Source organism: Homarus americanus, unplaced genomic scaffold, assembly GCF_018991925.1.
Source record: "Homarus americanus isolate GMGI-L3 unplaced genomic scaffold, GMGI_Hamer_2.0 scaffold2539, whole genome shotgun sequence".
NCBI lineage: Eukaryota > Metazoa > Arthropoda > Malacostraca > Decapoda > Nephropidae > Homarus > Homarus americanus.
In genome coordinates, this window is record NW_024725489.1 from 3,022,023 (window position 1) to 3,038,212 (window position 16,190).

Here is a 16,190-nt window from a genome sequence, read left to right on the forward strand (position 1 = left end):
AAATTTTGGTACGACTGAGGCAGCAGATCGTAAGTCGAGTAGGTCGTAAGTGGGGAGGAGCTATATACAAGAGAGGTTACAAGAGACTTGCAACCTGAAGTGCTGACATCAGGTAACCAGGGCTACACTGCACAGGTGTGGAAAATGGTCTTAAAACGATTGTGATGATGATGATGATACTAAGCTACAGTATCTTGTAAGTACTGTATACTGTAAATGCAAAAAGTCTCAGCGCTTTATCATCCTTCTTTAATATTTCATTCACTTTGCAACTAATCACAGCTGCAGCCACTGAAAATGCTTTGTATAATATTCTAATCAAAATTAAAGTACAAAAAATTTATTTTAGGCAAACAGTTTGAACTACAGTATGTTAGTGAATACTACAGAACGAGCTTACAAAAACGTAAAACTGATACACTGCTAAAAATTCATGTACAGTACCCTAAAAATTAATAGTACTCTATTTTTTCTTACTTTCTTGCCATTTTAAGCTTCATGAAAGGTGGCCAGAAGCAAGATCAAATACAGTCACACACATTCTCCCTACATTCACTATCATTAAATTATTTGTAATGCTAAAAAGGGTAAGTTCACCCATGATACTCCTCTTCCTAGGGATGCACTGAAACCGTACTTAGTTCCAGCCAGAACCTTGTTTTCATGAAGTTCCAGTATATAAGTACTGTGTATAGATTGAATATATGAGGCATTGCCTAAGCAGGGGTGTAAATATCAAATGTGCAAATAGGAAAAGAAGGGTTTCTCCATATTCTATTTTCAATTCTCTGTCGATTGGCATATGTCTTACACCCATACCTTACTCGAAGCCTGTGAGAGCTAGGCTTGAAAACTAATTTCCCTGGATCCTCACAGGGTTACAAATCCCCCAAAATTACTGATCTCAAAATGTCAGATTGGTACTTGTCAGTACTTCAAGCAACACCTCATATCCAGTATACAATATTACTCCGCTTTACACTTTACACGGTTTCACTTCCCGCGATTTCTCATTGCCAGAACCGGACTTTCACTTTCCGCGGTGCATCTACTCATATACACGGTGAAGTATAATTTTTTTTTTTTATTTAGCTCATAAAATTCATACAAATTACCCGGCCAGAATATAATTTACATTGCTGAAATTCTTACAATATGATGATCATTTTGAATATAAACATCATGGATTTTGCATTAGACATACAAATTTTAGATCTAATGTAATAATTTGGTTTACACAAAGCAAATATTTTATTGTTTGTGCAAAATATATGAAGTTTACATTCAAAATATTCCCTGACCTGCAAGGAATCCAGAAATGTCAATTATATTATCCTAACTTTAGTCTGAGTTATTATTTATTACTAAAAATGTAAATATACTATTTTCTCCCAAACGTTTCTCTGGTAGGGAGAGGGAAGGTGGGGGGTGGGGGGAGAGGGGTAGTGAGGGAGGGAGGGAGGGAGGGAGGGAGGGAGGGCAGAGGTGGGGTATTTTGATTGACAGATAGTGTCCTTGAAGAATATTTCTTTGTTTATTTACTGAAGATATTTGTTTTAGCTCATAAAATTCATACAAATTACCCGGCCAGAATATAATTTACATTGCTGGAATTCTTGCAATATGATGATCATTTTGAATATAAACATCATGGATTTTGCATTAGACATACAAATTTTAGATCTAATGTAATAATTTGGTTTACACAAAGCAAATATTTTATCTTTTGTGCAAAATATATGAAGTTTACATTCAAAATATTCCCTGACCTGCAAGGAATCCAGAAATGTCATTATTATATTATCCTAACTTTAGCCCGAGGTATTATTTATTATTAAACGTTAAAATCTAGTTTTTTACCCAAACATTTTTCAGAGAGGTAGGGCCTAGTGAGCTGGGAAGGGTGGGGGGGGGATTTGAGTCCATTATTTGAATGGACATTAACCTGGCGACTGTATTTCTTTTAAATATTAATTGTGTGAGCATACCATCATAAAATTAAGATGTTATTTTTACTACAACATAGGTATTGTGTCGGAAAAAGTGGAGTTTGGGGGTCGGGCCAGTCTCTATTGGAATTAATCCCATATGTTCTGTTGTTCACTTTACGCTGTTTTCACTTTCCGCGGTACCCGTGGGTTCAATTGACCTTGTAAATCGGGGTACTACTGTATTGTATATATACTGTACAGGGGTATATATAAAAAATGACAACTATGTATCAGAGAAAGAAAAAAACTATTAAAACTGAAATACTGTACAGGTATGTGAGGAGGAGGATATAGACACATGGCTAACTAGTCAACTACTGGTATTGTGAAAATACAACATACATCACTAACAATTCACAGAAATGATTAGTTGGAGTACCTAAGAAAAAAGTATCATTAATGGTAACACCCAGTACCCTGTATTAAAATTTTTTCTTTTGAAGAAACTAATCATGAAAGATTGCTATTAAATCTTGGATACTACACTTATGTACCGGTAGTAATTTGGGTTATAATGGTCCCACATAAGTGACAGCTATCATCACATCTACACTAGTACAGTAAAGCCTACACAATCAACTGACTATACTTTGGAAATGAGTTGCTATAAGCTTTTTATATGAAAAGCTTAAGAATCTGCTTGTGGTTTTTTATACTTGTCCAGTATATCTAGAATTCAACAATCTGGGGAAAAAAGTCAAGCAAACCAATTTTAAAAATGATTATGCAAGATGTAAAAAATAAATCTTTAATATAAAAAAATATATACAGTAAGAGCTCATTAACCCCTTCATTATGGGGATGCCACTTTTATTATTTGATTCGGTTAAAGCCAGACAATTTCATTCGGCACAGAGGGGACACGGTACACAAGTGTTTAAAATCTAAAGCCATATATCAGGCTTCTGTCCATTTTTTTTTTCAAAGTAACCTTTAAACAATAGGAAGCTAGTCCAGGAACTACCAAAATTTTTTGAAATGTCAATTTTCTCTGAACTCTGGCAACCATTCAGAAATTGTAAACACCTGGTTATAGCTTCACACAGTACAGTATAACCGATCTGGTGTCCAGTGTTTACAGCTCCTACCCTAAACCTAAGGAACCCCAAACATTTTATTGATGAATTTTTTAGTTTTTGTGCCTCATAAGGGCTCCTAGTAAGAGCACAGTGCCCATTGATAATTGTAGCGGAGCAAGTCTTTCATAACTCAAGCATGTTTCATTTGCAATCACGAAAAAAGTGGATAAACTGCTGAAGCCTGATCATTTTAATGTTATTGAAAGTAGTTTATAAGTACTGTAGTGTGGTGTGGATGTGTGTAATAACTATGATATAAAGAAGCACCATGGAAAGATCTAGAAATTCTATGATGCAGGAGGTAATTATAAAGATACTAAGTGTAAAACATACATAGCGCAAGATTAAGTCTTCATGATACTGTATACTGCAATACTTTATTGAACAACAAAGGTAAAGTTATGCAAAATTAAGCTAACATTCTGGTGCCCCATCTACTATAATTATTGCAGGATAAGCAGTGCACATTGCCCCATTTTCATTTAAACCAGCAACTGCTTGGTCACAACCTTCCTGAAATTTTGTTACATTTTATTGTAATATATATACCTCGGTTGTGTATTCATGCAGAAATATAAATATATAAATATATATATATATATATATATATATATATTTATATATTTATTTATTTATTTATATTTATATATTTATTTATATTTATATATCTATTTATATATATATATATATATATATATATATATATATATACAGTATATAAATATATATATAAATATATATATATATATATATATATATATATATATATAAATATAAAATATATAAATAAATATATAATATATATATATATATATATATATATATATATATATATATATATATATATATATAATATATATATATATATATATATATATATATATATATATATATATATATATATATATATATATATATATATATATATATACAGTATTACCCCGCTTAACGCGGTTTCGCTTAGCGCGTTTTACCATATACGCGGTGCCTCGCCAGAGCCTAACTTTCACTTAACGCGGTTTTTTCCACGTATACGCGGTGTGTCCGGCTCGAGAGCTATTTTTAGATTCGCCCCACCCGCCACCCTGCCTGACTGCCTGTTTTAGCTCATAAAATTCATAAAAATAACCAGCCAGAATATAATTTACATTGCTGGAATTCTTACAATATGATGATCATTTTGAATATAAACATCATAGATTTTGCATAAGACATACAAATTTTAGATATAATGTTTACTCTGAGTAAATATGTTATTTTTTGTGCAAAATATATGACATTTGTATTCAAAATATTCCTGGTCTTACAAGGAATCCAGCAATGTCAATTATATTATCCTAACTTTAGTTTGAGGTATTATTTATTACTAAAAAGGTAAATATTCTGGTTTTCCCACACATCTGGTAGGGAGGGTTGGTGGGGGGTGGGGGGGAGGGAGGGACCGACCGACCATCTGTTACGTGTGAAGAATATTTTTTTTTTTTATTAACTGAAGATATTTGTTTTAGCTCATAAAATTCATACAAATTACCTGGTCAGAATATAATTTACATTGCTGGAATTCTTACAATTTGATGATCATTTTGAATATAAACATCATAGATTTTGCATTAGACATACAAATTTTAGATATAATGTTTACTCTGAGTAAATATGTTATTTTTTGTGCAAAATATATGACATTTATATTCAAAATATTCCTGGTTTTACAAGGAATCCAGCAATGTCAATTATATGATCCTAAGTTTAATCTGAGGTATTATTTAATACTAAATGTTAAAATCTAGTTTTTTCACCCAACCTTTCTCTTGAAGGGAGGATTGGTGGGGGGTGGGGGGGAGGGTTGGGACGGACCCAACCATCTGGCCAGGTTGGAAGAGGGGGGGGAGGCAAGGTGGGGTACTTTGATTGACAGATAGTGTCCTGAAGAATATTTTTTTTTTTATTAACTTAAGATATTTGTTTTAGCTCATAAAATTCATACAAATTACCCGGCCAGAATATAATTTACATTGCTGGAATTCTTACAATTTGATGATCATTTTGAATATAAACATCATAGATTTTGCATTAGACATACAAATTTTAGATATGTTTACTCTGAGTAAATATGTTATCTTTTGTGCAAAATATATGACATTTGTATTCAAAATATTCCTGGTCTTACAAGGAATCCAGCAATGTCAATTATATTATCCTAACTTTAGTTTGAGGTATTATTTATTACTATACCTGGTTTTCCCCCAAAAATTTCTCAGAGAGGAAAGAGCCAGTGAGTGTAGTGTGAGAAGAGGGGGAGGGAGTTGAGTCCATTATTTGAATGGACATTAACTTGGCGACTGAATTTCTCTATTTCTCTTAAGTATTAATTGTGTGCATGTACCATCATAAAATTAAGATGTTATTTTTACTAGAACATAGGTATTGTGTTGGAAAAAGTGGAGTTTGGGGGTCAGCTGGTCTCTATTTCATTTAATCCCATATGTTATGTTATTCACTTTATGTGTTTCTCACTTTCCGTGGTATCCTGTGGGTTACATTAACCGCGTAAAGTGAGGGTTGACTGTATATATATATATATATATATATATATATATGGCACATCTGCATTCAACTGCCAGAGGTGGGCCATTCCATATGTGGCATAACTTGACTGAATGCATTAAGATCGTGCAACATGCACAGTGGTTCCTCGGTTAATGAGCACAATTCGTTCCAGCAGGTTGCTCGTTAACCGAAAAACTCGTTAACCGAAAAACTCGTTAACCGAAAGCATTGTAATGGGTTTTTGGGTAATTGGTTCCAGCTCACCGAAAATTGCCTAAAATCAACGAAAAAGGTAGAAAAGTACACTTACTTTGAGGTGTGTATGTAGAAGGCTCCTGGATGATGATGATGGGAATTAGAATAGGGGTGGAGGAGAAGGGAGAAGAGAAGGCATTGGGGTGGAAGAGAAGTCACCCCATGGCGCCATTTCACCCATAAAATTTTAGTTTTGGTGTAATTCAAGATTATTTTCTTTAAATCAACACTGCACTGCATTATATATTATCAATATGTAAAATAAATTTCAAATTGAACAATAATTTGCTTGGAAACACAGAAAAAAGCATTTAGTTGAAGAGAGTCTCAAGCAAGATGTTACCTCCACTGAAAAGGCAGAGACTGATGCCTGTATAGTGTGGTGACAGGCTGTTTGGCATGGAAAAAACTAGCTTCCTATACTTCAATTATGTTCAATAATTGTTAAAATGACTAAAAAATTTAATATAAAATTTTTAAAATTATTGAATAGTACAAACTTCTTGATATTTATTAAAATAGTAAGGAATTTAAGCCCTAGAACCGATTACTGTACAGGTAGTTCTGCTATAACGCGATAATTGTGTTCTTGTAAAATATCGTGTTATAGAAAATCGCGTAATAGAAATAACAGGGCTTATGGAGAAAATAGAGTTAGGTGCAGATTACTCGAAATAAATGTTACATTCATATCTAATAATGAAATCATACAGTAAATGTAACACTTTACTTGATGGGGTAGAAGGGTGATTTTGAGGTTGATAAAATGGAGCTTCTCTTCGAGTGTTATATCCTTTCTTTTACGATCATCACCGGGAACTCTATCACCAGAACGCTTCTTGTTGATATTCTTCTTTACTATATTCACAGTTAATACAGTGGGGGTATGCTATAACGAACGGATCCTACTACGAATATGCCTATAACGAACGGTTTTACCTATAAAATTGAGAATGCTATAACGAACGAAACTCCTACAACGAACATTATTTAATTTTTTTTTTTTTCTAATTTATTGTTTTTTTATTACAAATATTAATGATATTCTTTATTTCAGGGGTTTAGATGCATATTTATGCACTTTTTTACAATTTTATATTATATTTTTCAGTGTTAAGTGGTCGTATTTGGGGGCCTGGAACGGATTAATCCTATAACGAACGAACGCTATAACGAACAAGGTTCTAGAACCAATTAGATTCGTTATAGCATACCCCATTGTACCACAAAATTGGAGAAATAGTAAGCAAAAATCGCGTTATAGCAAACAAGCGTTCGCGTTATACAAATATCGTTCCTAATTCATAAATCGCGTTAGAGCAAATTCGCGTTATCAAAACACGCGTTATAGCAGAACTCACTGTATTGGTGGACTAATACTACAGCTGGTGGACCGCCAAATGCAAGCGAAAACATGTGGAGGGGTGCTCGTTAAAAACTCGTTAATCGAGGGATTGCTCGTTAACCGAAGTTAAGAATCTTATGGAAAGTAATTCGTTAACCGAAATCTCATTAACCGAGGGATCACTGTCCTGTACAGTACTTCCCTTACATTAGCCCACCCTATATAATTCACTTGGCAGTCTCGTCATATTCCTACCCCAATTAAGATTTGCAACAGTTTAAACATCACAACAATACACAATTAATAAAACTGCAAAACATTAAGTCCTACAGTATTTGTCTATAGTATGTCATCTCACCTCTCTTGATCAACTTATTGTTTCTTGTGCTAGGGGATAGAAAGTTTGCTTTGTGTGCCTGGTGTCATTTTATGAGAATGTATTTAAATTCACAAGTTTTGATTCCTCTAATAAAACAAACCCACAAAAATTGTAAAATCACTTCATGGATAAAACAAATAACAATAATCTGGGTATATCACAATCTGGAACCTCAGCCACATCTCAAAAATTATATCTGAGCTGTGGTGACTTTTATCCAAAAAATATTTGACATTCAAATTTTAATTTTTACTTTAAAAAAACCTTCTTTTGTTAAGAAGTCAACAGTACCAAGTACTTTTATATACTCACATGTGAAAATTTTAGATTCCTTTCTATAAGCATAATGAAAGTACTGTACAATATATCAATTTAACCCAACTTAAATTAATACATAATGCTAAGTCGACTTATACAACCCTTATAACTTTTACATAAGCAGTTACTAAATCGCAGTAACAATATACAGTACAGTACTTTACTCCAATCACATACTGTACTATGGTGTAAATGAATGGCTGGTATAATATTGGTCAATTCAACTCTTGAAAACATATTTAAAAACTTTAACAGTTAGATGACAAATCTAAGAGTCAGGGAGGATGGATAACACTGTACTGTACTGCATTTATCACATCTGATAGCTTATTTTCATGTTATAAGTATAAACATAGTAACAAACAAGTATTCCATATACAGTACACCCTTGTACTACAATATGTACTGTCAAAACATAATTTTCACTCACCAATTGTTTTTTCTAATTTAAAAGTCAGTGGATCTGTATATGACCAAATAAAAATTCAGTAATGTTACTTTTCAATTTGCATGGCACAGTAACCACATTTGCTGATTTACACAGGACTAAGAGACAAGCAGGAGGACTTAAGACCCAACTTGTTACCAAATGAGAGCTAAACTACATAATCTTCTTGGGGATCTAAGCCTCGGGTGTTCAAACTTTTCTGCAAAAGTGCTAACTTAATATTTTGCAGGAAAACAGCTAAATAAAATCACTGGCAGCATTTCCTGCAAGCAGCAAGAACTCTGAGACCTGCCGAGACCTGCTTAACTCACGTTCTCTTACACTGCTAACCCGTCCATTCATGGTACAGTACTGTGTATTGAATCCTGGTTGATCTTAACATGAATCCACACTAATCTTAACAACAATAATGGAGTGTGTATCATTACATATTAATGACTAAACTTTGTATACCAACATCTGAGAAACAAATACAGCATATACAGCATTGACTATTTTATTGAGGGAGGCCAGATAGAAATTGCTTGTAGGCTGTTTTTGGCCCACTGGATGCTGGTTTGGCACACCAGATCTAAAAAAACTGGGTGGCACTATAGATTCTCAAAGGAATTAAAATATTGTTGCTATTCACCAATTTTTATGGTGCCCAAGTACTAATCCTTTAAGCACTTAATCAGCAAGAAATTTTCTAGAGCAGTATAATGAACATTAGTTCTATGTCCAGCACTACTGTGCAGCATGTGGGGATGGAGAAAGCCATCCATCATAAAAATGTAAGAAACACCTTGCTACATACAGAAAAAAATTAAATACAGTACTGTACTGGCTACACTCGCAGCACTACTGTGATCCCAGTTTCTATCATGTTAACTGGAGGGGGGTTCCTACTGTCCAGGCCTTGCAGGAAAATTTTAAACATGTACAGGTACAGTATACTGTATTACACACTTCATTTAGGTGTCTTATTAATCATTACTGCACAAATTTGTTAAGCTACCTTCTTCAAACATAGCATTGGCTTACTAAAGACACAAAAATTGTACTGTGCAAATTCTCTTCCTAAAATTTGAATTGTTTCAAAATTAGTAGCAGCCTCTCTTAGTTTGGTCAGTTGTTAACAAGGTAAAGGTACCGGTATTACTTGTCAAAGATTTTTCTATATGGTCACCTTTGCAACTCCTTATGGTCTCCTTGCAATTCTTTATGGTCCCCTTTGCAACTCTTTATGGTCACCTTTGCAACTCTTTAATGGTCACCTTGCAACTAACAAGTTTTGGTAACATAACAGAACATCTGTATTGTGTGGTCTGATGTATAGTTGGGGAAAAATATTCTGCCCCACATTGCTGTGGCCAGTGGAGACATCTGGCAAATCTATAGTAGTAATAAACAGATAATCTATGTGGTGCAAAATATTTTTCCCCAACTGTATATTCCAGACTTTTTTTTTAGATTAATAATTTCCTTTACAATTACCATGATACAGCTGAATTACACTTCACATTTTGGTGGTCTCCATTCTTATCGCATTATAGCTCAATAACCATTCAATGGGTCATATAAAGGGTTCAAAGATCATACAATATTGACTCTGGATCCTGTGGGAGTATGTGTATAAAGAAGACATGCACTGTACAGTATATATTGCATCTATGAACCTAAGCTCAGTACAAAAATTCAGGTGCATTGGGGGAAGATATATGGCTCATATATTAACTTGAATTTTTGTATTTGTTTAATTTCAGGGGTTCAAAGTTGGCATGACAATATAGACAAATTAAACATCATTACAAATAGATTCCACAAACTATATCGTGCCAACTTTGAACTCTGATATGACCCCTTGAAAACAATGGAATTATGTCACGACTAAAACACCTGTAAATCTTCTTGTACTGTATATGTTTTGCTTGATGACTCGGTATACAATATAGGTAAGGTCCCCAAATGTTACTAGTGGCAAGTGAAGTCTACACAGGCCACAATGACCCAATGCCGATACTGAAATAATCACCGGACAAATAATACACGCTGTAGGATATGACCTCAACTGCCTAAATAGTGAACTTTGGTGATATAACTAAATGAACTTTCATTACAACTTGACAATTATATCTGCCATGGCTATAATTACTAAGTATGCAATCTTAAAAATAAAACAAAGTGCATGAGCTAATGTTCTATCTAAATCTGCTGAAGTGGCCATGTAGAAACTTCTCCCTGCCTCAAATAAATGTTACAATGTTTAATGACTGAAGAATGGACACCCTTCTAAGACCATTGCTTGACAGGAGAATGTAAAACATTGGGCAGGCTACAAAAATCCTTATGAAAACAAAAATAAGCCTAATATAATCAACATAACTAGTGTTTGACTGTTGCAGGGTAAAAACCTGCACATTCCTTAACACTCCTCATTTGTATATGTTTACATGGAAGTTTATTCTTAAGTTCTTAAAAATACGAGTCAGTATGAAGATTGTATGAAATACACCATTGCATACAAATCCTTGACATTATTTAGTTAATTTCTGGGTGAAAATCAAGGTTTATGAAGTATACATAGAACCATTAGTAAAAACAATGCTTATGAGTGGTAGTTGATCCAGGTGGGGAAGGCGAGGGTAGGTTCGTATCACAAGAGGAGTGGATGATTGGCTTCCCTCTTTGTGCACTAATCCTCATGAACTTAGCAATAAATAAACATCTCTCTCTCTCTCTCTCTCTCTCATGTAAGGTGATAATAACTGATGCCCCCTAAATTAAAATTGGCTTTAGTGAGTAACCATGTTTTATCGTACATTCCCCTTTCACTTCCTATAAATCCCATGGAGAAATATGTGATAAAGCTTCTAACATGAGTACCATAACATGCATATCACTATGATGACTAGTCAAATGGGCCTTAGTCCTGATAGGAGCTAGCCCTACCATAATAGCCAGAAAAGGTTGGGGTCCATTTGACCAGCAACCCACTATCACTCCTGATAACCTAACAACTTTTCTAGAGGTAAGTTTTTAATAATCTACATCTTAGCTTGCCTGACAAGTGAGAGCAGCTGAAAGATATTAAGGTTATTACTTACTGGCAGTTACCGGTAAATGTAAGGATCTTCTATAAGGCTCACTGGATGTATAGTATAGTTATGGAGCAAGGAGTAAATTGTGATTACTTACAGTTCGTATCATCCTCCTTTAATAATATATATATATATATATATATATATATATATATATATATATATATATATATATATATATATATATATATATATATATATATATATATATATATATATATATATATATATATATATATATATATATATATATATATATATATATATATATATATATATATATATATATATATATATATATATATATATATATATATATATATATATATATATATATATATATATATATATATATATATATATATATATATATATATATATTTATTTATTTATTTTTACAATTCTTGGTGTTCATTATATATTTAGTATGTAGACAATAACCATGAGGAATATTTTAAGCACTACAAGTAACACAAGAGGAGTCTTTGGTAATAGGAATTCAACATTTATTTTGTTAGTTCCTCACTCTCTCAGCTGGTGTATCATACCAAGCTTATGTTTTATTTACACAATTTATGTACATCACTTCTAAAAAGAAATAACTAGCAATATTTCATTACAACCATTATGTATTCCAAGTTATAATTTGAAGTAGAGTACAGTATATAATAAAAACAGCATAAAATCTGCTTACATCATATAAGCTTTTGTCTATAAATACCTGTACTTCACTGCCAGCTTATTACAATTAAAGAATATTACTAACATTTCTTACTTCACATATCCACTGGGAATTCTTTATCACTCAACATTGCCACATAACAGCATATACATTATATAAAAAAAACTTTCATCCACTTTAAATAGAGTAAATTTTCTGCAAGTATAAAATTACATTGTAAAACCTTAAACCTGCTCATCCTGCAGTCCAGCAATTAAGAGATTAATCAAAGACTGTCAAGAGTGAGGAGGTATTATTAATGATACTTAGTTTGTTATCCTCTTTCACCACAGCTTCACTTTTATCCAATAAACAAAGTAAACAAACATGGTGCAGAATGGATACCAATGTTCTAAAAACAGTGATAAGTGGATGCTGTACACTCAAGAATGTAGATGCATGTCTAAATGGAGGCAATTTTGAAGAGCATGAGTAAAAATCAAACAAAAGATAAATAGGTGCAAAGACTGCCTAGTGGTGACTAGAAGTACAGGACTGTAATAAGGAATAAGATAAAACAGTGATGAGATAATAAAATCTTAGTCCATAACAACAAGATAATTTTCATTAAGAGGGGACAAACATGCAACTAACTCCAGTGTTGTTAATAGATTAAGAAGTAACAGTAACCCCAAATGTATAGTTATATCAACTAAATTCAATGATATTCAACATTTTTATGATTTTTATTTGCAGTAGTTTTTAGCTTGCCTGGTAGAAGAGTAGGTGAGCTTATGTTGTCAGCCTGGCGTCTGCATCAGCGTCCTACAGTACTTGGGCAAACTTTTGGATCAAAATGTTTAATTCCTGCCTAAGGAATAATGATTTATGGTATATTTTCCAAAGTTCTAAAGTATTTTTCATAATTTGGTTTACAGATACTAAGTAAAAAATGTCAAATAGGCAAGCTTGGCTGTCCTTCCAACTGCCTATATCACTCAATCTTTTTCTAGTTCTAGCACATCCACCCAAAAGCTCAAATCACTACTGTACATAAACAAAGTTTTGCTTTGTTACAATACGCCTTTTTAACTTCTGCATTACTCAGTGTAAATTAATTCCCATTTACTTGTAATAATGAAGATTTAGCATCACTACAACAGTACCTATTCTGAGAACCTGATACCTTAGCATACCAGTATGCATTACAATCCAATAGAAAGAGATATGTCCATTAGTAGTGCAGCTTCAACAGTGCTTAAATAAAATTAAAGTGCAACAATACCTGAATAAAGCAATTTTAATCTTATTTTCATATTCACATCATATTTCAGAGACTTTGTTGATCCAATGTCACAACCTCTACTTCATTATCTCTCCGTCGAGTGGTCTTCAGGCAAGATGAGCGTTCTGAGCACTCTTCAGTCTTTACTGTGACTCCAGTTACTTGGTGTGTGCGCAAGAACAAGTCCTCTAATTCTGGTGTACAATCACTGTCACTTACCAAATCTACTACCTTTGGAGAGGTAGTGGATAAGGGAGGCTTCAAGGGTGGGATACTGCGGCTTAATCCACCAGAAATGCTTGTGGGTGTATCAGTTGGTGAGATATGATGAAGTGTACGAGCTTCAGTATCAAGACATATTTCTCGGTCTTGTGCTGAAGGAATAAATGGTGGTCCACAAATGACAGTGGGCCGGGAGGCTGTAGGACTAGTATGATGAGAAGATTCACTACATAATGGTTGGTCTGCAGGCAATTCGTCAACTAACATTACATCTACATCAGATGGTTCCCCCGAGCTGCCACTAAGAACAACAGTCACATTAGTTTCATCAGAGACCTGGGATTCACTGGCTTGATCAGATGGCGAGGAGACTGTAATGAGAGGAAGACTAGGGTCTGCTTCAGGACTTGGGAATAAGTCAGGCGAGACAATACCCTCACGGTCCGGCTCTGGGAGAGGTAGTGAGGATGAGCGAGGACCAAAAGTGGATTTGGGTTCAACTTTCAAACGCTTATCTCCCTCCTCATGAACTGGCGTAGAGAAATATTTGTGCTTATACCACATCTTGCGACTGCGCTTAATAGCACTCTCTCCTGCCACACCTGCAGAGGAGGCTGGTCTCTCATCCTTAAAGTCAACCATCACTGTGCTTTCCCGAGTATCCTCTGAAAATACACTTGCTAGATCATTACTGTCTTGACTTTCATTAGTTTTATTGAAGCTAATTAAAGAATGATTATCCCCTTCTTCATCAGCATCAACAGACATTTGCTGAGAATTAAAACCAAATCTATAAACTTCACTTGCCCTATTACTTGTACCAGCACTTGCCACTTTACATGTCAGTGGGGGAGACACCTTTACTATCACATTTCGTATTGCACTATCACTTGGAGTATTTCCAAAATTTGCAGTGTCAAATCTATAAGAAAGATTAACTCTGGCAGTACTGGTCATTCGTGCACTTGACTGTTGGTCTTCTTGACTAGAATTTGGAGTATCAGTATATTTACAAGAGGAAGATGATGTGGGTGATGGAGTGTAAGGATCTACCCACTCTAAACTTGTTCCTGGAGATCCCTGAGGCCCAAGACTCCCTGAGGTTCCTGCACCACAGTTAGTTGCAACGCCTCCTTCAACTGCATCACATCTGGCCTCACCTTCCAAACTGAGTGAACCTTTCATGTTTCCACGAGGGGTTGGAAGGACAAGGGTCATATTACTATCACTATGTCGCCGCCGTTTACTTGGAGATGTGAGGTAACCATCAAACATGGCTGCCTCTAATGTGCTGCTATTGCTTTCATTACTTTGCAGTTGTCGTTTGAATGAACCCATGCTGCGTCGTTGGGTACCACCATATTCTATGCTATAATGGTCTCCAGAACGATTCAAGGCCTCATGAAGGAGTTTCAGAACCTGTAATTATTGCACTCCGTTATGTTACATATTAGTAGCACTATACCATATAAGGGAAGGTGGTAGAAAAATGCGGTGAGGATTTAAAGACTATTAATAAAAAATGGGAAACCTTTTACCTACTACCTGTGTATATTAATTTCTATCACCCCTTTCATTTTTTCTGACACTATAGAAATAAGAGTTACAGCACAAACACCTTAAACTGAGTACAGGAGGTCCCTGACTTAACAACACCCACAGATACGAACAGGGTTAAATTTGAAATTTACTGTACAGTACAGGTATTTTATTTACCTGATGACTTATTTTTTACTTTCATTTACTGTATTTTGTCATTTTATTTCTTCTTTTGTCTTAAATTAAGTGATTTTAGACGTACATAAGGACTTAGGCTATGATATAGTGGGATTTTAAACATTGTAAATATGGTATGCACATAGCATGTGTTCCGACTTACGTACAAATCTGACTTAAGAACTTCTTCAGGAACGGAAACCGTTCATAAGTCTGGGACCTCCTGTATATTATATGCCAAGGGCTTCTTAAAGTACTTTATTTTTTGGACAACATGATATTATTGTTTTTTCACAAATTATATAAAAATGCGTGTACCAAACAAAAAAAAAATTATAATATATATATATATATATATATATATATATATATATATATATATATATATATATATATATATATATATATATATATATATATATATATATATATATATATATATATATATATATATATATATATATATATATATATATATATATATATATATATATATATATATATATATATATATATATATATATATATATCAGATGCAAATGAAAAGAATACATCTGTAAATCTTTATTTGTTTGTATCGTATTTATAGACTTACAGTGGCATATATAGTGAAAGAGGTTATGCTCTTTATGCAGCAACATAAAGAAAGAATCTCGGGGTTTGGTAGGCAAGCCCAGGATAAAAGAACTTATTGGTAAGGTTAGCCTACCACAAACATATACAAGGTAGCTACCGATTACCATAAATGACCCACAGAAATGCAAGAATTTTACCCCCTAAAAAAAACAATGCATACTGTATATTGTTCAACCCTCTACTTTTTGCATAATTTTTTTTTATCATAAAACCTCAAACTATAATCAA

The 16,190-nt window shown here is 33.7% G+C and overlaps 1 protein-coding gene across 2 annotated transcripts in view; it reads right to left on the reverse strand.

Annotated features, from left to right (window-relative positions):
• Positions 1-11,924: 11,924 nt before the first annotated feature.
• Positions 11,925-16,190, reverse strand: part of LOC121864988 — a 42,513-nt gene continuing 38,247 nt past the window's right edge. For both annotated transcript variants that reach the window (XM_042364247.1, XM_042364248.1), the window contains one exon: positions 11,925-15,029. In XM_042364247.1, the coding sequence (XP_042220181.1) occupies positions 13,434-15,029 (1,596 nt within the window). In that variant the 3' untranslated portion in view covers positions 11,925-13,433. The remainder of the gene's footprint in view (positions 15,030-16,190) is intronic.